This window comes from Anolis sagrei, chromosome 4, assembly GCF_037176765.1.
Source record: "Anolis sagrei isolate rAnoSag1 chromosome 4, rAnoSag1.mat, whole genome shotgun sequence".
NCBI classification, from domain to species: Eukaryota; Metazoa; Chordata; class Lepidosauria; order Squamata; family Dactyloidae; genus Anolis; species Anolis sagrei.
Window position 1 is genome coordinate 66,599,115 of NC_090024.1, and position 23,505 is coordinate 66,622,619.

The 23,505-nt window shown below is 36.6% G+C and overlaps 1 protein-coding gene across 2 annotated transcripts in view; it reads left to right on the forward strand.

Moving 5' to 3' along the window:
* The window catches only part of LDLRAD4 (low density lipoprotein receptor class A domain containing 4), a 334,558-nt gene that overhangs the window by 152,741 nt on the left and 158,312 nt on the right, over nucleotides 1–23,505 (forward strand). For both annotated transcript variants that reach the window (XM_060775010.2, XM_060775009.2), the window contains one exon: nucleotides 11,546–11,686. In XM_060775010.2, coding sequence (XP_060630993.1) covers nucleotides 11,546–11,686 — 141 coding nt within the window. The remainder of the gene's footprint in view (nucleotides 1–11,545; nucleotides 11,687–23,505) is intronic.

Consider the following 23,505-nt stretch of genomic DNA (forward strand, 5'->3'; position numbering starts at 1 on the left):
TTTGCATGTAAAACTGTCAAACTATGTCCCTGCCCACTATGAACTTAGAGGGTAAATGAAATTAACACTGTGCCACTTTTGGTGTTGGGTTTGATCCCTGGACTGCACAAGTTTCTTGTGCCATCAAGTTTCCAGACCTCAATGAGTAGCTAGGCTAGAGAAAGGGCCAGGCTGAGGGATCCCCCCCCCCCAACATTCCTATGTATGTTTTTCCAAAAAGGGCTTTGTCTTTACTCTTCCTACTAACACTGTCTCCTCCCCCTTTGATGATGTAGTTATGGAACTCTGTGAGGGAACTTCCTCTAGAAGTTTTTTTGCCCTGGGTTGACCATACGGTCCCTCTACCATTTTTCAGTCTCTTCTGATTCGTTTCAGACTCTTTTCTTAATTCCAGTAAGGATGCATTTTGCCTTTCTCTAGGCGAAATGTAGCTGCATGGGCTATTTTTTTTTACCTTCATTAGAAGATGAGACTTAGTAAGCTAGTTAGCTCCAAGACCTTTTCTATCAAGAATGTATTTCTTTTACTTCAATAAATATTTTTGAACCTAAAGTTCTAACGTTGCAATCCTAAATGATCCTGTGGAAAAGAAGCCTATCCCAGGTCACCACTCATAAGGTTCTGATGGTTATGAAGTTTACTTCTGGTACTCTGCTATATTTATGGTGGAATCACCCCAACTGAGAGATATGTTTTGAACCTAACAGCTCAGATTCCCCAACATTTGGAAATAACATAGTGGCGATACCTGGAGCACATTAACTTTGGAGGGCTAATGAGAACATCGCAATGTTACTGTTTATGAAGAAAGGTTACACTGCTTAGGTGTGATGAGTAATATTTACTGTACTTGTTGTTTCTGAAACATATGGGGACATTTGGGGAAATATTTGGTTCTTCCCCTATTTTGAAGTATATGTGTGTGTTTGCATATATATAACAAACCACTAATAAATCACTATTTTATTACATTTTTTAAAAATAATGTTTTCCTTGTTTTGTGTATGTGTGTGTGTGTGTGGGGGGGGGGTATTGTTGTTTACTATGAGCTTATGTACTTTTCTTTCTTAACCATCACATTTCTAACTATCATAAATGGTGAAAGCTAAGAATACATAAGTGTTAGGAAAGAGTAAGCATGAGAGAAAGAGAGAGATATGTATGCAACTTTCCATGTCCAGTCCAGAGCAGTGCTACAGAGAGAAGGTATTGGAAAAAAGAATTAAATGTGTATGCATAGATGTGAACATTTGTTGAATGATATCTTAAACTTTGCTGTAAATTCATTATCAGAGTTCTTAGGTTATGTCTACACCAGTAAACAAGGCAGACTCACCCCAAAGCTGGTGCTGACCGCCGAGAAGAGGCATGGCATTGGCTACTTTCAAGGAAGGTCTGTCTTTTTTTACCAAATTCCAACTCTGCTCTGAGCTAAGCAAAGTCAGGGGAAAGTCCAGAAAATTCTGTATTTCCTGGAAACTCTGAAATGGATTCAGGTTATGTTATTTTGCCATTTGGACAGTTGGTTCAGGTTCAATTTGGCCTGACCCAGCCATACACATGACAGAAACTGCATCACCCCATTTCCCCAGTTCCTTTATGCCTGGGCACATCTTTCTTACTTCGGGTGAAGGGCTGGCATGCTGGGGAGGCTTTCCATGGGGCTTCAAGGCTAGTAAGGTACCAAAAGTGGGATGAGCTAGCGAGCCAATGCAGTGTTGGCCTTCAGGCCAGTACATGTGGCCACCATCATGATTGATCAGGGGCTCTGGATTAGGTGGTTAGTGTAGCCATGGCCTTAATCTATATATTTGGCTGCATTTTGAACACAGCCTTGCTTTTAAAAGGAAGGGTGAACTCTTATATTGCTAAAACTAAACCTAATTTGCAAATAGTCATTTAAAGCAAAAACCAAATAGAGCAAGATTTTAAATATTCGCATGTTTGAAGGCATGAGATTATGAAAATTTGCTTTACGTCTGTGGATCCTCTTTTGCAGTTGTTCTTTCTTGGCCTGTTTTCTGGAAGCACACTTAAAAATGGAGATCGGTAGAAAGGAGTTTTAACAAAAGGAGGATGAGTGATTTATCTTGAAGCTCTAAATCAAGCCATACCTGAACAGCTTTTTTTTTTTGCAACCTCTTCTCCTTTTTCTCTCCACTGTTTTGAAGTGTTGGGTTTTCCTTGTTAAGAAAATGGAACTCAGTACTCATAAGCAGTAGTGTGATGGAGAGAAACACACACACATGTATACACACACACACACAGATAGAGAGACAGACAGACAGAAAAGGGTGGCATTGAGAGAAAATGCAATGCTCTTTTGTGAGGGACTACCAATCTCCTCTTCTTCTGTCCGGATAATGGTGGAACGATGCTTGGCAGCTCTGGCGGTTGTTCTGGTGGCTTAAGGCCAGAATCCTGAAATAGAACAGCAAGCTGTGGCACTATGTTATGTCTCTCTACTAGGAAAAAGTACTACTGTGACAGAAACTAGGGTGTAGGTGGGGGCAATATGCCTAGGACAGGGTGAGGGAGAGGAAGCTGCTATTCTGTCCAGATCTTGTTCCACAAAAGAATACAAGACTTCAAGCTGAGAGTACTGGAAACATGCCTGGTTCACATGGCTTCTTCTGATGTTTGGAAACTGATAATAAATCAAGGGTTTTGTCCTGGCCACACTATAAACAATGATTGACCATTCATTCATTACTGGCTCCCTCTGTTACGAGAAGTGTTGTTGACCTCATTTAATCTTTATGCAGTTAGACTGCAAAACCTTGGGTAAGGTTTCATCCTGTGGTTGAAATCCTTCACACATAGAGTGATGGATAACTTTAGTTTAAAACATTGTGAAACAACTAGTCTGGTAGCATAAACCACGATCCTAGAAAATGTGATTATCTGTACAAATTTGAGATATGTTTATCCCATCTCAAAAAAATTAACCACTTCTGTTTTGTTTTTGTATATGTAATGTTGAAGTAAAATAAAATTTCTTAAATCACTTTTTCTACATTTTTGAAATTGCACCGTGTTTCCTCCTGGGTCCCGAAACTGTCCCTTGCCATTTTTGTTTACTATAGCTTTCATCATGAAAAAGATGCCTATAAAATGTGCTCGCTATTTTGTAATGTTTTGATTGTGCCACTGTAACTGCAAACATGTATAAATACAGCAATTAATGTTAAAGCTTTTGACATATTTTATTGGATGATCCATAAATCTTGGGTTATCTCCAAGATCACATTTTCTTGAAAGATCACACTTCAACGATGAAATAATTGGCTGGCTTTTTCTCCTTTCATTGAACCTCCCCATAATTTTGGCTATTTGATGTGTATTTACAGCCAAACATGACATTATGGGGTATCTGAACAAAATAGACATTTACTTATATATGTTTTCTTCCAGCATTTATTTGGAGTTTCAAATCATCACCGTTAGCTCTCACCATGCTTGAGATCAAGCTACATGTTTAATATGTTCTCCAGCAGCTGCATTTCCTTCCTTCTATATGCAAGGAGCTTGGGAACTAGTAGTTTTTGAGACAACATGTCACACAGGAAAATACAGTCTGTGCCTCTTGAAGTGAAAGTCCTGGTTTAATGGCACACAGCATAAACTCTGTTCCAGCGATGGAACTGGGCCAGCAATTTACCATTCATCACATTGCTTATTTTGCTCTATTAGTTTCTAATTTACTAGAATAATTTTCAAAATATATGAATGTACAGTTCGCGCGAACCAATTGTACAGGTGTGGATGATTATGGAGGGAATTAATCTCAGGCCTCAATTGTTGATAAGAGTATATTATAGAGGAGGCCAATTATTACTTGTAAATTAAGGTAACTGCCACCAACGTGAGGTATTTAAGGTACCACCGATGAGATCTGGCTCTACAGACGCAGATTAATTGAGATGAGACGGTCTTCAACAAAAGATAACAAGTTTATTGTGTACAAAGCGTATGGTTGCAGGCTGTTAAATAACTTATAGAACTATGAATATCATTTGGTTTGTAATACAGTCCACTCTTCCAAATAACACAGCTCGTGGCTAACTTTTACTGAGGTGAAGCTCTTTAGTGAACAATGTTTCCTACTATGAATAGCTTTCCAATTTGATCTTTCCTTGATAAAATCTCTGATCTCTAGCCCTTCCTTGACTAGGGATCCTAACAAGCTTCCTTTAGTCTTCCTTGACCAAAGAAACTGGCCAGGTTTCTCTCTTCAGCCCTTCTAGACTGAAAAACGTCCAGCTGCTCACACACACCTCTCTCCCAGGCTTTTTCAAGCCTCCAAACTCACTGCCCCTTTTCCAAAGACGCAGCTTACTTTTCCTGCTTGGCTCCGCCCACTTCTCACTCTCCTGAGCTAGCCTACCTGGTCTCCTTGGCAACGCTCACTGTGGATTCAAACCAGATAACTCTATTTTTAGCTACTGTTACAAACACAAATATATACTCTAACAGATAAACACTTACATAGTATCAATGACTTCTGCACAATGAAGATATACGGAATTGGGGCTGTGTTCTGGAAAATAATGTTCCTTTATATCTCCAACATAATCTCCATTTTGATGGACTTTACTCATTCAGTAAAGTGTGCTTTCCCACTGTCAAGGGGGTTCATCTGTGCTTGATCTCAATCAGATTGTCACATAGGAAAACCAAATATATCTTTAATGCCTTGAATATTGTCCTGTAATATAGAAGGTTCTCAGATCTTTCTCACCATATATTTGTGTAGTTGGAAACATAGGATCTCATTACATTTGGAAAATTCCATGTCATAGAACATTTAGCTGACGCAGCCAACACAGAGCCCCCGAATCTCTTCACATGACGGACAGCTACTTCTGGTGGGGCTCCATGATGGCATTGGTGAAGTGTTCTATGACAGGGAAATCTGAACATGGGAGACTACCTGCATTCAGATTAGAAATCATGAGGACAGCACGGGAGCACTACAGAAAAGTATGCTTCTGGGCTTGTGATGGGCAAGTGGATGATGTGTGACACTGGGTGATGAATTTGCTCCACTGCTTCATAATTTGCCCCATTGCCCTCCAGATTCCCCACATCAAGGACCTCCATGTGATGAGGTCCATAGGCAGCCAAGATAGGGTTGGATGCTAGAAGAAAAACACAAAAGTTTCCCATTCAGTAAAGAAATTTTCAGAAAAGGAACTGCTCTCTGAGATTTGAATCCTACTAGAAACGTTTGTCTTACCTTTTAGTGCAGTGGTGCAATGCATCTTACCTTAGAATCCATCCCAGATAATGCATCTTAGCTCCATAAGAATGAGTATGAATGCAGTAGAAAAATTAACTCAATGAGATGACTGTGGGGAATTGAATTCTGACAAGACTTAATGCAGTCAAGTAAATAAAATGTGTGATAATAAATAGTCTGCATTGATATTCAGCTTGCAGACCTGTGATTTATGGAAGTCATGGGAGAAGACAGAATTAGTATCCTGTTGCCCAGGGACCACATGAAGCATGGAATGCCACTTCTAAAAAAATAGTTTATTTTTCTTTGAAGTCTAAACTGATTCTTACGGAACAGGTTACATTTACATGTAATTTGGAATGTCTAATGTTGAACTGGATGACTCCAAAGGTTAGTGTTATGAGCCAAAGTGCAAAGAAGTCTGAGAGGATTAAGCGTAATCTAATTGGATGGGATTGTATGTGGGTGAGTAGACACAGCATGTGTAAAATAAGCATTGGAAATGACAATGGCATTACATTTCATTGTTTTGCATTTAATGATTACAGCTCTGATCAATTTATATATGAATGGAATTGTGCAGCTACAGTTTCCTTGATAGGTGTTGGGTAAAACTTCATTATTTTCTTCTTCTTTTAATATTGTAATTCTTCCTTTTAAAAAAAGTATTTTCTTTTTTCCCTTAAAAAGTTTGCAATAGTATTTCACATATTTAAACAAAACAACACAAAAAGAAACAAACAGAGAATAACAAAAAAGAATAATGATAAATACAGATATAAATAGAAATAAATGACATACAAATGTCTTTTCAGTAGCTATACACATGTACATAAAATTCTGCCCTGCTCTTGAGAGACATCTTCTGATAACTAATTCATATTAATTCTCAAAACCAACAGTTATTAAATAATTCTTGTTTTTTCTCGTAAGATCTATCAGGGGTTTCCAATCTTTTAAAAATGTTTTAATGACTATTCTGTAATCAAACTAGGCAATGTTTCAATTTTTGCCAGCTTGATCAGTTTCAAAAACCATTCTTCCACCATATGTACAAAAATTCCAGTTTTGAGCATATAAAACTCTTGCTTTCAGAAGTATTCTTCTATGGTCCTTTTTCAGCAGCTCATCCAAAAGTTAAAAAAGAAACAGTTCTTGTTTTGGTGATATGCCTCTCTTTACTAATATTTGAATCTGTGTATGCATTTGAATCCAAAACTTTTGGGCCTTCTCGCAAGTTCACCACATATGGTAAAATGCCCCTTCTTGTTCATATTTCCAACACAGATTTGGCACTCCCTAATACATTCTAGACATCCTTTCTGGGGTCATATGCCATCCTCTCTCTCTCTCTGACCCCATCACTCTGCATTCTCTAAGACAAAGCGTCCCTATGGAGTTGTCCTCTGGAGAGGCTTATTATGCATGTTTTTTGGAACTCTGAATTTCAATGGTTCCAAACTGCTTGAAGCAACTTCATAAATCAATACTTTTCCCCTTCAGGAAGCCAACTTCTATGTGTTGAAGACAATAAAAACTGAGATAGAATGGAGTACAATTCTATCTCAGAATTGTACTCAATTTCCTAATATCTTGCTCTCACAAGAATGCTGGGACTTCAGTTTTCCTGTATTACTCAGCTGGTGAGATAGAGTTCCACATACAGATATTGCCTGCTCTTTACAATAAAAGTGGGAATTTGGAGAATGTGAGATGCAGGTTATATAATAACTACGACTCTCCTTCGTGTGTATCTATTTGTGAGCAGCTGAGCAGAGGAATCGACATTTATGAGCATTGAAGTTGAAAAATGGTAAATGGTCAGGTTATAATGCAAATAAAATGAAAACAACACAATCAGTGACAATTTTGTTGGAGCTTAAATTATGCAAATTAGCTCCAGTTTCTATTAGTAACAGTAATAATGAGTGATGAGCAGGATTGTTTTAGTATGACTGCATAAATTAACAAATGTAGTAGATAAGTAAACAGTCATATTCCAAGTCCAAAAATCAAAAATCCTTATTATGGTCATAGACCAGCATAAAGTTCCAAGTCCCAAGACTAAATAAATTAAAACTTAGTTTTCCCTAAATTATTATTGAACAACAACAGAATAGATATATAATTCAACTGTAAATAAATGAATATTTCAAATAAAACTTGGTGGTGTGGCAAAGGTTATGATTCTGTGATGCTTGGGGTTTCTTCTAAGACATCTTTTCATTGTCCTCCTTGTAGTGGTGGAAGATGTATTTTGTGTTAATTGTTATTCATATAGTTGACAAAGGGAAAGTATTGAAAGTCAACTGACCTTCTAGTCCATTGACTTTATCAGTGAGCTTTTCAATATCTTCCAAGCTTTTTTCCACCGCTTTTAGAGTTTTTAGCAATCTCTAATTTAGCAACAGTGATCAAAAAGGTAATAATGTTTTACAAAATTAAAACTGCAAAGTTGAAATGCGCTCTCATTGATTTCTACATACTGCCTTTTTTGATACCAGACATTTATTTTTTTTCTTTTGAACAGAGTCTAACCTATTTGTCCTATGTAGCAAGCAGAAGGACATTGCTACACAGTATGGTATCTATCACATTGGAAGATTAGCAGGTGAATGAGGCTTTGGTATTGGGCCTGATGTTATTTAGTCTTGTGATAATGTTGTCAGAGTCAATGCAAGGACAGAATTGGTATCTGGGCTTCTTGCCGGTTCTCTGGTCCATGTAATGTGTTTGATTTTTGTTATGGGTCCTACTGCTGATGGTGAGTAACAGTTTTAAAAAGAAATATTACAAGCTTGTAAGCATTTATGAAATATTCAAACCTAAAGTTCATTGAATTAAAATAACCTAATAACTTAGAGCTTGTTGACATCAGGTCCTGCCTTGTTAACTTTTTCCTTTCTCCTGCAAAAATAATGTCCTGGGAAAATATAATTAAGCGTAACGATGTTTTAAAATCCCACTAATCTTCTAATCTGTAGCTGCTAATATTTTATACCTACTGGGGTTAGGGATTGTTCTGTAACTGACCAGCCGAGATCACTAATTGCCACTTGAAACTGAAGAAGGAAGTTGAATAGCTTTGAAAAGTTATTTATAAAACACAGTCATGCTGGCGTGTCTTTAAAAATTGGATCAGCTTGTCTCCCCCTTCTTCTGTCTAGACAAGCTGTGTAACAACTCAATTTATTGAGATCTCTCTGGTGTGTCATTAGGCACAATTGTGCAGGCTGGCTCTAGTTTATTTGACCAGTAGAATGTGGAAACATTACTATTTTCTAGACTACATTTTCCAGAATCCCCCAGCTCACGTGGCCACTGATTGTTTTTCTTTGAGTGTATTCCCCATTTTCTGATGCATGAATGAGTATTGCCATACTGTGACTGGCACCGAATTAATGCAGGCTAAAATGCCTCTTCTTACTTTCCTATTTATTTAATTTGCATCCTGCCTTTCTCCCGACATGGAACCAAGGCGACTTACACCAAGGTTAAAACAAGAAAGCAGTAAAAAAAATCTGATGATAAAGTGTTAAAAAACCAATTAAACAATTGATTAATTGGTGCTTTCAATGCGATATCCCTGCTTCTTGGTAGGGGGTTGGACTGGATGGCCCATGAGGTTTCTTCCAACTCTATGATTCTGTGATCATATGAAAACAATATACATTATTCAAACTATATTTTTTTAAAAGAAAAAGGCATAAGAATGGTAAAAATGTAGACCTCCCTCCTCTCCCTGGCAAAGACAGAGATTATTTTGCACAATCAATGAATCATGAAATGTTCGTGTAGTGCTTTAATGGGACTCCGAGAAGATTGTACTGTTGTTGGCTGCTATATGCCTTCAAATCTTTTGTAGGGAAGAAATTGATTTTTTGTGTTAAAATACCCTTCCAAACAAGAAATGTGTGACATTTTCAAACATAGAAAGCTGTAATGCTAGCTTGTTGCATGACTTAAAAGGTCTGCCACGAAGAAGGCACTTTGACCAGTTTGGAACAAAGTCTTAATAACTATCAGACTAAATGGAAAATTGATTTCTAGAGCTATTTCGTAGCTAGTTGGAAATGGATTTAGAAACATGTACTTTCTATTGCATTGCAACTGGAAAGATTGCTTTTATAACTTACAGTGTACATTTATCTGACTCTATGAATCAGATTTACACAAGAGTTACTGATAGTTGTTGGAGACAGGGGGCACGAGATGGAAATATTTGCTACCTACTCTGGTCAAGCTATTGGATAAGGGGGAAATTGATTTCTATTTTGAAATAAATTGAAAAGATGACAGGTCATACTTTGCTACAAGGTTCATTAATAACATGTAATGTAAAAGTTGTAATGGAATTAATTGTATATTAATGGCTGTGTTTGTCCTATTTATCACTTATTTATTTATTTTTGACATTTACATCCCGTCCTTCTCACCCTGAAGGGGACTCAGGGTGGCTTACATAAGTGGCATTATTCCATGCCCAAACAAAAACAATTAAAAGCAATTAAACAAAAATTTAAAACAACAGTAAAATAATATATATTTGTGAATTAGACGACGTGCATAAATCCAAAGCCAGAATTAGATAATCATATTCATCAATTTTTGAATAATAATAATTTTAAAAAGCAGAGGAAGTCTACAACCAGTTGAAGTATTCTTTTAATACCAAGCTACAAAAAAAATCTCAAAATGTATGCTGTAGCTCTGCAATAATGACATTTGAAAATGAGCACATAGGGTGAAACAGTGACTATTTGACTACTGCAGTCCTCCAGTTTGTTAATCTCCATCTGGCAGTAAAAAAAGTGGGCAGAGATATAATTTTATGGGGCTGGATGGATTCTTACAGTGTCAAAGTTAAAATATTTTGCAGCTTTTAAAGCCATTTCTAAAGGCAGAGATGAGCTAATGATTATTATGATATGTCCACTTCAGAGCTGACAGTGATACAGACAGGCAACTCTTGCCCAGGGTCAATTCAAATGAAGTATACATTATTTAGAATGTCTAGAACCAACTTTGCAGCTGCTCAAAATGATAAATGTGCTTTGAAAACGGTGAGATTTTCAAATAATGCATTATTTTTCTATATATGGTGGTGTTCAAAAGTAAGATCATAACTTTTCTTAATGTTTTTGTAGCATTTGTGGAATTTAGGAAGCTGCCTCATGTTATTTCAGAGATTTGGTGGTAGATTCCTGAAGTTTCAGGCAGATTTTTCCCCAGCTATTTGTGGATATTTTCAGGATTAAACCTGGTGCCTTCTGCACTCAAAACAGAGACATCCCTAAAGTGTCTTAAATGGAATGCGACTATGATTTACACTGTTTGTTTCCTGTAAATCAGCAACTTTGTGAAAAGTTTAAAAATTCAGACAAATCCACAATTTGGATTTAGTATCATGAGGACCGAAAGACCATATTCATGTTGATGAAAGCTTTCTTTGTTGCAGTGAAAGAGGTCCATGTGTCTTCAAGCTCCTTCTACTGAAGCATGCATGTTTAAGACTTGACATTAGAAGAAATTAATATGAATTTCGTTCAGATTCATGTTATAACTGTGGAGATTGATTTGCTATTATAGACCCACAAGACTATCTTGCGTTCTCTAGAATCCTCTCCCAAATTTTGAAGGCAACTCTTTCAGCTTAGAATGCCCGACCATACCACCAAGGGGAGTGACTGCTTACTTCCCACTTCACAAAAGTCATTTATTGAACCGGATCAATCCTGTTTTATTGGTTTACACAAACTCTAAGAACTGTTTGCACAAACTTGTACTTAGATTATGACTTTTTTTCTCATAATAAATGTATTGGCTCCCTAGTGAAGTAAGTAGATGGGCATATATAGTATTGACAAAGTCATGTTTGAAGACACAAAATAAAAGATGACAGAATATGATCTGATCATTTCAATAGTTATCCAGTGTTTTGCTTAAGGATATTCATTGTTCAAGTCATATGATTGTTGTTAAATGTTTGTGGAGTATGTTATTCATACTCCACAGGAGGAAAATTTGATTTAAATCCCTGTATATAGTCAACCCTATATATTCATGGATTCTGTCTCCATGAATTCAACTGCCCACTGCTTGAAAATAGTCATTAAAAAAAGGTAAACTTTTCTTTTAATACTTTAAATAATGGATTCCAAATGACTGTATCCATTGTATATAATGGGACTTGAGAATCTATGGATTTTGGAGACAAATCCCAGTGGATACCAAGGACCCACTGTACAAGTTGAAGCATAAAACCAGAAAGTATTCACGTGCTTTTTTCTTTTCTTTTTTCAGAGTGCAAATTCACCTGCACTAGTGGTAAATGCTTGTATCTTGGCTCACTGATCTGTAACCAACAAAACGATTGTGGAGATAACAGTGATGAGGAGAATTGCCTGCTTGTGACTGAACATCCACCTCCAAGTATCTTCAGCTGTAAGTCTTTGCCTTCATGTGATAATTCTATATTCTGCACTGAATTTTGTTCTATGTTAGGAAAAGCTGCAATGAAACCATCAAGGTGCTGCCTTCCAATATTACCAGCATACATGCTGTAGAACAAAAACACAGTCATTGTTGTTATGTTCTTTTTTCTCGTATTTCTTAGATTTGCTTTCTTTTAGCGGTTGGGTTTTTCTTCTAGCTTATGCTCTGTTTTATCTGCAAATTTGAATGGCAATAAAACTTACTATAAAAAGCTAACAGACATATTTTTATTTGCTATGAATTGTCCTGTGGTGAAAGTCAGACTACATTTATAAAAAAAATCTTACATTGATAATCATGAGTTATTGGATATGTTTATTGAAAGGAGGAAAAATAATTCTTTACCATGGCACTCTATTCCTGTGACAAGAGAATTTGAATTTTGTAAACTTTCTGTGTCAACAGTGAAGTCCTGAAGGAATGTCCAGCATGATTAAGAAAACAAATAAGTTACTAATAGATTGCCCTTGATCGGAATGTCACAATTGCCTATACATGGGGAGACTTCACATAACAAGCTATTGTATGTGAACTCCCACTAGGATAAAATATTGTTGGATTAGTGCTTTTTGTAATTGTATGTGTGTGTGGGTTAAAGAGATCTTTTACAGTTTCAACCATTCTGATGCTAGTGCCTATTATAAGACCAGGTTTTAAAATGTTTAACAATTTACTTTTCTGTTTCTCTTGTTATTTTAGTCAAAAAACCAATCCCACAAAACTAGGTCAACTGATCTAAGGGTCAGTGTAAGTACTGTACCTTAATTCTTATTTTAAAAGGAACATCCTTCTTGGAGTTGAGTAGTGAAAGTCAAGAACTTAGTTTGACCCAGAAGAACTGAAAAGAAGCATTGACTTCACTCTGTTCTCTCCACCGTAGTAGCACTTCTGACCTTTATGATTGCTTGAGTAGAAGAATGGCAGCTGACCCCTGAGATGGCTCTGGCATTGCTATCCTTTAGTACAGTGGTTCTCAACCTGTGGGTCCCCAGATGTTTTGGCCTTCAGCTTCCAGTAATCTTAACAGCTGGTAAATTGGCAGGGATTTCTGTGTGTTGCACTAGCTCCATCTCCACAGTCAAGATGCGTTACTTCATTCTGTAATCTATAGATTCTGACTTTTGCTACAGGATGCATTTCCAAAAGGCTTGATGAGGGTGATCTTGTTCCTTGTAGCAGAAGACTGTCCAGAGATGGGTCATTATGGAGATTTCAATAGAGCTGCATAACCAAAAATGTCTAATTGGTTAGCTTGTAACATAGGAAATACGGGGTTCTCTGAAGAAAGCAATATGCAGGGGGCAGATACTGGCCTGAGGCTTGAGAAGAAGTTAAAATGTGTGTTAAGACTGATACGTTGGCAAAAAGTCTGTCCAGCAGTTTTGCCATGCCTCCTTTGTATAGTTTTGGCATTTCCCTTTGAAATATATTTAAATATGGGTATTTTAAGGAATTTTTTAGATGAATGTGTGTTTTAGCAATGTTGTAACCTGCCTCAAGCCATGAGGAGAGGCGAACAAGAAATAAAAAAAATATTACCATCATTATTATTATCATCATCATCATTTTACTGATACAAAACACAGTATGACACAGCAAAGGAGATATACAGTATATGCTGGACTTCGTATCACTAAATTGCAAGTCGAACACTTCTTCTTTTTCAACTTTTTCTTCTTCTTCTTCTTCCTCTTCCTTTTCTTCTTCTTCTGAACACTCATAAAATAAATGGACAGAATTTTCAAATTACATACCTTTTCTGAGAAGTAACTGAGAAAGCTTTATTTTAAGAATCCTCCAAATATTAAAACTGCCTGTAAAGTTTGGAAAAACTAAAAGGGAACATTTAAGCCTTGCTCACTAACACTATCAAAGTATCCTGTTCCATGACCCCAAACTCTTAAATAACAAGTCCTGGGAGAATTGCTCTTTATTCCACAACTATTTATTGCTCACAAGAGGATAATGTTAAATGAAAAAGAAGAATAACATTCCCTGGGAAAGAGAAAAAAAGATGTCTTGGCAGATTTTTTTTAATGAATTTTATTTTGTCAGACTATTAACATATGTTTCACTGATAATATAATATTTTAAGCTGTTATTCATAAAAATGGGTAAAAGAGTTTTTTTAATTGACTACATTTTTATTTTGTCCAATTGATGAAGGTCTGTGGAGAGGTAACAAAACAGGAACAAAATAATAAAATACATAAATATAATATATAAATGTGAAATCCAAAACAAATAGAACCAATAGAATAAAATAAAGGGAGCCATTGTGGTTTTGTACTAGGACTTGGGAAATCAGGGTTCAAGTCCCATAGAAACTCAACCTCTTTTTTTCTGTATCAGGAGTGACTTGATAAACAGCAAGTCACTTCTGGCGTGAGAGAATTGGCCATCTGCAGGATGTTGCCCAGGGGAAGCCCAGATGTTTGATGTTTTTACCATCCTGTGGGAGGCTTCCCTCATGTCCCCACATGGGGAGCTGGAGCTGACAGAGGGAGCTTATCCTCTCTTCTCCAATTCGAACTACTGACCTATTGGTCAGCAGTCCTGCCGGCATAAGGGTTAAACCCACTGCACCACCAGGGGCTCCACTCAACCTCTGGAGGATCATAATAATACAGATGAACCTCCATATCCATGGATTCAAACATCCATAGCTTGAAAATATTTTTTTTAAAATCCACAAGGCAAGCTTTATTTTTGCTGTTTTATATATTCAACGTGGTTTCAGAAAATATTTTCCATCTCCTGGCTGACATGAACCCTGTGATTACCCACAAGGTATCTCTTTTTGCTCTGACATTGCAGAAAATCTGGGCAAGATTAATTTCTGACATTGCAATTGACTGTTCTGGGGATGCTTTCGTCTAATTATGGTGTGGCTGTTTCTATCCAAAGTTTTTTTTTATTTAAATGTTATCAATACTGAATTCTACTTGGTTTTTACCTATGGAAGTACCAATTCACATAGTATTTTAAGCAGTATTTTAAGGGTGCATCTCACCATCGATTTATGTAGCATTTTAATGGTTGTGATTGTTTATATAGTACTAGCTGTCCCCTGCCATGCGTTGCTGTGGCCCATCTGTGTATATGTGTTTTGTGTGTGTATATATATGTGCATATGTGTGTGTGTGCATGTGGTTTTGTGCATGTGTTGTAATGTATTTTTTAATTTTTGGCTTTTAAAGTTTCTTCCACAGTATTTTTCAGTGTTTTTATGAGAGATGGTTACTCGTTGGCCTGATAGGTGTATTGTGCCCAAATTTCATCCAGCGGTTTTGGAGTTATGTTAATCCCACAAACGAACATTACATTTTTATTTATATAGATTTTCATTGTGTATTTCGTATTGTATTTTATAATCTGGTTTTCATGTATTTCTTTATCTGCCCTATATGTGAAAGATGTCAGTGGTTCTCAACGTGTGGGTCCCCAGGTGTTTTGGTCTAGAACTCCCAGAGATCCCAGCCAGTTTACCAGCTGTTAGGATTTCTGGGAGTTGAAGGCCAAAACATCTGGGGACCCACACGTTGAGAACCACTGGTCTAAGCATTAAATAAACTACCTATCTATCTGTCTATCCATAAGGCAAGCTTTAATTTTGCTGTTTTATATAACAGACACCACCCTACTATGCCACTGTATATAATGCAGTGGTTCCCAACCTTTGGTCCTCCAGGTGTTTTGGACTTCAAGACCCATAATTCCAAACAGCTGGTAAAATGGCTTGGATTTCTGGAAGATGAAGTCCAAAACACCTGGGAGTTGGAAACCACTGATATAATGGGACTTGAGCATCACAAGTTTTGGTATCTACACTGGTTTCTGGAATCACACTATAGCAGACACCATGGACAAGCTTTAATAATTTGGCCTTTAACATTTTAAGATGAATAGACTTTATACTGAGATGTAGTCTGGTGCATTTTATAGCTTCTATAGAAACTTTTTAACCAACTATGTTGAAGACTAATTACTAAAACAAACCAAAAATGCCCAAAATGTTTGAGGATCCCTCAAACACTCAGCATTCCCTAGTTTCAGCTTAAGGTTGTATTTTTGTATTCAGATAAAGACATTGCTAGTTAGCAAATCTTTCATGGGTCTTTAAATTCCATGGTTTGAACATATTTCTCCAACCTGGACAGGATACATACATTTGCAGAAGCAGGCTTCCACATGCACAATCCTGTGCCTTCATGGGAAGTATGCATGTAAATAAGTGCTCTGTGCATAGCTTTGCTTTCCCAGCTGGCTATAGAGCCCTGGGCAAGAGTGGGGAATGTTGCCTTACGGTTAATTTGTTCAGTATGGGGCTCGATATGAATCACTTCTGTTTACTATTCCGAATACTGCAGAATCCCACCTTTGCAAACACTGTATGCTGAATTGGATCCAAACTGTGTAGTGCTCTAGACTTTGTGCAGAAACCAACTTCAAGTATTTCTGAGGACACCACACTTTGATAACACCAGAACAAGAAACAAGAATTAACAATTTGAATCCTGGATTTTTAACTGCTAGGAAAGCTAAAGACTGGATATTCAGCTGTGTAATTACTGTATTGTAGTAGTTAAATTTAATTACACCATTTTGTACTTTTATGTTAGATCTATTCTTTGCAGAGAGTACCTAATAATATAAACCAAAGATGACAGGAGCGGTAAAGATTTATCATTCAATTCCCCCTTATTAGTGTTAGTGCATTATGCTTTCCTAGTTATAAAGATTATGCTTGCAACTTAATTGCTAAGATATATTCATAATATCATACAAAATTATGGGGAAATTGCACAGTCAATACTCTTCACAGCTTGAATGCAAGGAAAACAAATATGTCAATATAGTTTTATACCTTCTTTTTAATTATTGTCCAGCGTAAGGAACATAAATTGACTTTTCATTTTAGGTCATGGCAAGCAGAGTCTGGATTAAAATTAAAATAAAATTTTCTGGTTATTATTGAGTTATTATTGAGCCAGTCTTCTAATATTATTACTGAAATAATAACTTCAGAAGACTAGCTGTGCCCCTCATTCCAGTGCATTCACTCAGAGGATTGCAGACTCTAATGTCTTGTAAGCTTCATTTTATGTATTTTACAGCCAGATTTCATGTTTCCCCTTCTGTGATGTTTCAGTCTAGGGCAATAATCCTGCAAGAAATCCTTTGCACCTTTGTTGCATTGGGACTGCTCAGGTGTGCAAAGTTAATCTGTGCACTTGCATTCCTGGGAATTCATCAGTTCTTTTGCTGATTTATGGTCAGAATGCTTTGATGAATAAAATATTTGCTCATATATATATCTATAAAATTTAGCCATATGGTGTGGTGTGTGACTTTATACTAAAATAACCTCTGAGGAATATTGTGCATCCATTTGAGGTAGCATATGCTGGAGTTTTATTATTCCTAAAAGCAGATGAATAGGAGAACCATTTATTAAGGTCAAAAAGTAAACAGGTGGATAAGTAAAAAGATAGGTGAAATAATTTGTTGCTAAGCTGGCACGCTTGTACGAGGAGGTAAAAGACAGTGTTGAATTAAAATGTTAACTAATTTAAATATATGCATTCTTAAAATAGCATACAGAGTAGCTGAACAATAAGAGGATGGTAGAGAAAAGAATGTATTTCAGAGTTTCAGATTTTTTGTTCTACTTATTAGTTGTACAAAAGAGCGTTGTTAATAATGTCTTTGCACAAAAGATTGGACCTGTTGTATTAATCTGCAATAGAGGCAGTAACTGCGACATTGCTCTAGGAGATAAAGAGATATTTAATGTAATTAGATGGATAAATCCACAACACTCTCTGAACTATAAAGTCCATTGACCTCTGTGGTCACCATTGTAGACCGTGTTTCCAAAAGGTACCAAATCAATTCAAACAAATTTGACCCTTAGAGGGGGAATAAAGAGTTAGAGGAACAAATGATTAATTTGCATGTGATATTTACATGAAACAAAACATTGCTACAAAATGCAATTTTCCAAGTCCTTTACTGAAGGGATTTGATACGTTTTGTTAGTTTTAAACTGTGCATAACATCCTAGTCCTAGCCAACAATGGGATTTGGTACCTTTTTTGGGGGGAAAACCTCTACAAGTGCCGTGCTAAATTGTGGTTTGTGTTAGCCATTGCTTTAGCCACAAATTATCCTGCAAACCAATCTGTTTTCTTCATTTCTCATTTCTTCTTTTCTCATTTCTATTTCACCATGAGCAACTGGAAAACAAACGAGATACAAAAATGACTGTATGCAATTCATGTGTAAAAGCCATGATTAAAAAAAAAACAGTTCATAGGTCAATAGCATTGAATTTTATTTGCACATAGTTAAGAAACCATGTTTCATGTGGTTTGAACCGGAAGTCTGCATCCAACAATGTATTTTATGGGTGGCTGTGAGTTTTCCGGACTGTATGTTTCAGAAGCATTCACTCCTGATGTTTCACCCACATCTATGACAGGCATCCTCAGAGGTTGAGAGGTCTAGTTTGCACATAGGAATATGGCGCTGAAATATAATTGGGATTTTTTTTTTAGAATTGTTTAGTATTATTCTGATCTATGGAATTTGTATGATTATGAGATATTCGATTTATCAGTTATTCTCCTCTTCCCACAATGGTTTCTCTTGAAATTTCAAAAAGATTTTAAACACTACTGGTTCTTTTTGTCCAATTGGATTGGACAAATTCATGAGACTTTTCTTTATTCCAGATGTTTATAAAAAGCAATTGGAAAATTTATACTTTGCTGATGTTACTATTGTACTATGTGTTTGACCGCTGACATAATGGTCCGGTCTGATACTTTATGTTTACGTTTCATTTTCTGTATATTTTTCATATTGCATTATGTAGAGAGAAAAATTAGGTTTTTACAATGTGTACATGTGATGGAAAGGAGCTTGTGGTACCTATTCAGGTACTAAACAGCATGCTCCACCTGCCCAGATGATGTTCTCAGTCATAGTATATGGCACATATCCGACTACGATATCTGATCTTCTTGCTGATATCAGGCAGTACTTTTAATTCTTGTTGGTTTATTTATTTATCACTCCTTCCAGGTGTGCTGTAGCTGCCCTACCTTAGGGGTGACTCTCCCATCTATTTAAATATTTAACAGTCTAGAATAGATGTTAATGAAAGTCTGGCACTGCTATTTTGAGAACTGCAACAATGATAGTAATTTTCAGTGTCAGATTACTGCTTCACAGCGGAAAAAGAGATGGGGAGGAAGAGAGAGGAAAAATATTCCAGTTCTAATAGAGTTTGCCATCAGCCTGGCTGTGCCAGACAGATGGATCATGAATACTGTCTAGACACTCTCTGCCTGAGTGAAGCTGTGGTCTCTAAGGACAAACAGTGAGATGCCGGTTTAAGTAACCGGGGGAAGCCAGCCTGCATTCTCCTCTAATCAGATAACAATCAATGCAGATTATGCTTCACCAAGCCTGAGAAAAGGCTCTCTGTTACTGATAACAGGTCAATCGTGATTTCAATTGAAACTTGTCTATTACAGTACTAGGATTTAAGAGGAAAGAGAAAGCAGAAAAGAGTGCAGCAGTGTTGCATGTAGTTGTAACCCTTTGATTTCAATTGACTCGTCCATAAAGGATTCGGAATAATTATCTGTGGGGCACTAGAGAGGTGATGAAGGGAAGAATCCAACACAATTTGAACACAAAAGCTATATTCAGATCTTTTTAACTACTTGGTAACCTTAGTAACCAAGCCCAGTGTGCTAACCAAAAGACGATGTGATTTTAGTGAACGGTACTAATCTAAGAGGATTTGACAAGACTTGTATCTGCCTATCTCTGGCACTTAATCACACACTCAAATGTGCTAATGTGCAGCAAATACAGGTAGGATGAATTATAGTGAACAAGTGGTAGATAGGAAATCATGCTAAAATATTTGAGTGAATTTGCCAATTGTTCTCACTTTTCCTCATGACTAATTTTTCAAGTAATTTTCAGGAAAAAATTATTTCACAATTGCCTACTCTTGGTGTATATAACATATATTATATATCTATACATTGTAATTATAGTGTAAGTATAATATGTCAAAAGACTCAGAACCAATGCAAGCTGATTCAACACAGTTTGCATTCTTTTAATTGATCGGAAGATGGAACCAGGCTGAAAGAAAAGAATCTGTTACCAATTTTATGTTAAGCCGCTTTGATTACCCTTCGGGGGATATAAAGCGGGGTTGTTGTGCCCCAACCATGGGACACCTTTTCACTCAGACACCACACAGGCAGGTAAGTAAATCAACTAAGTAAAGTTTATTAAAGAAAACATTTTTAAAAGGCACAATAAAAATTACAAGCCAAAATACAAAATACAAATCCTAAAACTCCAAAGTTGCTGAGTGTCGGTGACATTCAGTTTCATGAATCAAATCACAGGAATTAAAAAACTTGGAACTGCACATTGAGATGATACAGGGGAAACAAGGCAAAATCCATAAACTTGATCAAAGTTACATCAGAACTTGAGAACAAAACAGATCATAATCCAGACTGAAAACCATGAAGACCTGAACAGGAATTACAGTCCAGGAACTTGAAAGTCAAATAAAAAAACCAGGAACAAGACTCTCAATCCAAAAACTTGAACACTTGAAACAAGGCCATAGAACTTAGGAGATGTATCCACTTGAGATGCAACGTTCTTTTCACCCAGAGCAGTATGCTTAAAGCCCACTTAAAAGTCTCAATTCTCTCCCATGACATTACTCTGCATACACCTGCTTTTTCACTGCTTATCTTGAAGGCACCTTAAGGAAATAAAAGAGTAAAAATCTTAATATATGTAGAAAGAACAAGTCCAAATAAGCAAAAGATAAATCTCCAATGGTTAAAACTTGAACATTAATCTAAAAAGCAGGGAACAAAACAAGAGCTTGAATTCATAGTTAAAATCTCCAACACTGTTAGCAAAACTGACTAGGAAACTTGGTTTGAAGCTAAAACATAACCAAGAACAAGGCAGGAGTTTCTAACTCCATTCGCGACATTGCTTGATCTGAAACCTAACAGTTTCCTTTCCCTAATTTAAGGACTGCAGTGCATGAAGGCATTCCGTTGACCTTGAGAGACCTGTCTCTTCCTCTCTTTCCCATGGCTCTGCTTACACCTGGATTTTTCCCCATGCTGGAGCAGCCTTGATTCTCTGTTATCCTCCCCTGCTTGTCAGCTTCTAAAAGTTTCATTTTCACACAGAGGAACAGCATCTGATTACAACCTCCCCTCCGTTCTCCCAACAAGGGAACCATACTGTTTCAACATCTCCTTGTCTGAGCACCTCCAGAACCATCAGGCCCTGCACCCCAAAACCCCTCATTATCATCAGCTGGCTGAACGACAACACTCCCCCACATTTCTCTCAGGAACAAGCTCTGGCAGATTATCATGGGAACAGATTTTGCTTTCTCTAACATCCTGAAAACTCACTAACACATCTCTCCATGCCACTTTCATTCCCCAAAACCCCTTCCTGAGACCCAACAAAATCCCCTTGCTTATCCTCTGAAGCATCAGATTCTTGACAAACTACAACAGGGGTATAAATAATTATAATAATTATAATAATAACAATTTCGAGTTAAGAGTATTCTCTTCAACCCACTTTCACACACTATCATGTCATTTTTGGTGTTTTTAAAATTCTCTCTACCAGTCATATGGGTTTTCAAGGAGAAAGTAAGGACCATCAAACTTATCCTCTTTGTGCATTCTGCATATTGTATACTTTGAATAAGTCTTTATTCCTTAGAGGGAGAATAAAGACTTAGAGGAACAAATGATTAATTTGCATGTGATATTTCTCGGATAGCACTCAACAAGTTACTGGGGCAGAGAGGACAACTATGAGTAGCATTGTGGCTAATGATGCAATGGACTTAAGCTGAAAGGACATTCAGCCGTTGACATTTTGGAGGTGAATGGAAAAGTCTGAAGCTGCACAACATATGGTATAGGAACACTGAAGGTGAGGAGCATGAATTGGGAAGCTAGACATAAAACAAGTGTAACATTGCAATATTTGGAATTAGTGGGCTAAAATTGATAGTAATGGGACATTTTGGTTCTAAAAATTATACATGATTTCATCAGGAAATGAAAATCTAAAAAGAAATGGGCTGTGACTAATAGCAATGAGAGATGTAGCAGTAGAAGAATAGAATACAAAGTCTGGACAAATAATATCAATAAGACTTCAGGGAAAACACATCGGTATAATAATAATCCAAGGTTGTGCTCCAACTAAGAGGCAGAGGAAGAAATTGAAAGATTTTGTACTACAATCCTAGAGGAAATTAATCATACAATGAAATGGGACTTCTTGTTAATCATAGATGGTTGGAATGCAAAAGTAGGAAACAGAACAGAATCAAATATTGCAAAGGATCAAAGATTGATCTAAGAACAAGAAATGAAGCAAGAGAGTGATTGAATTTTGTAAGTCCATTTTTCTTTATTGTAAACACGTTCTTCAAGCAACCCAAGGAGACATCATTTGATGGCCAATATAAAAATCAAATAGACTACATAATAGGAAGCATAAAATGGAGAAACTCTATTTTTTCAGCAAAAATAAGAGTAGATTATGGCACAGACCACAACTGTCAACATGAAAAGTTATATTACAGATGAAGAAGAACACTAAACCAACCATCCTGCCAAAATACAACTTGAAGAACATCTCTGTAGAATTGAAAGCTAATGTAAAAATTCAGTATTAATTTTAATTGACTGGGAATCGGAAGAACTCTGGATTTAAACCAGAGATACACCTCTGATATGGGTATTGTACTGTATTTCCAATTTCTTTGTATTGTTGTGAAAACTGGACAGTGAAGAAAGTTGACAAGAAGAAAATCAATTCACTTGAAATTTATTGCTGGAGAATAGTTTTATGGATACCATGGACTGCTAAAAATACAAATAAATGAGTCCTATAGCAAATCCAGCCTGAACGTTCAAAACTGAGAGTGTTTCACTTTGGCCATATCATGAGAAGACATGACTCACCAAAAAAGACAATATCTGTGGATAAGGCAGAAGGCGTTTGAAAAACAGTAAACTCATATTACAGATAGATACTCAATGTAGGAAGCCATGGCCCTGAGCCTACAGGACCTGAGCAAGGCTGTTGGTAGGCTGACTTGAAGATTTCTCATTTGTAAGGTCACCAAAAGCTGAAACTGACTTGATAGCAATTAACAGCAACAATTCATTTTAATGCAGGCTACCGTATTTCTACAAATTCCACTGAGTAGCAATTACATAGCCAGAAAATGCAAATAGAAGACAAAAAAAGATTTTTTTTCTTAAACAAAACATTGTGAAATGATAAAAATATTTTTGATATAAAAATAGAAGGATCTGAAAGGAACTATTATTTCCCTCTTTGGAGATGTAAATGACCAAGTAACTCTGCAGGCGATTTCGCCTGTCTTGTATCCAAAGATCTAAAGGCAGTGTACTATAAAATCAATTTAGTTCAATAAATTATAGTGTTGTGATTCCACTTTAACTTCCATGGCAACATCCTAAACTACAAACCCCAGGATACCGTTTGATGGAGCCATGGCAGTGAAATCATAGTGCCATGATTGTGTAGTGTTAATGTATAGCTGGACTGTGATACAAACGAATAATGTGTGGTACCCTACTGCTCTTATGCCCTTTTAACAAATGCAGGCAGATATTTAAAAAATTAACCCTTGC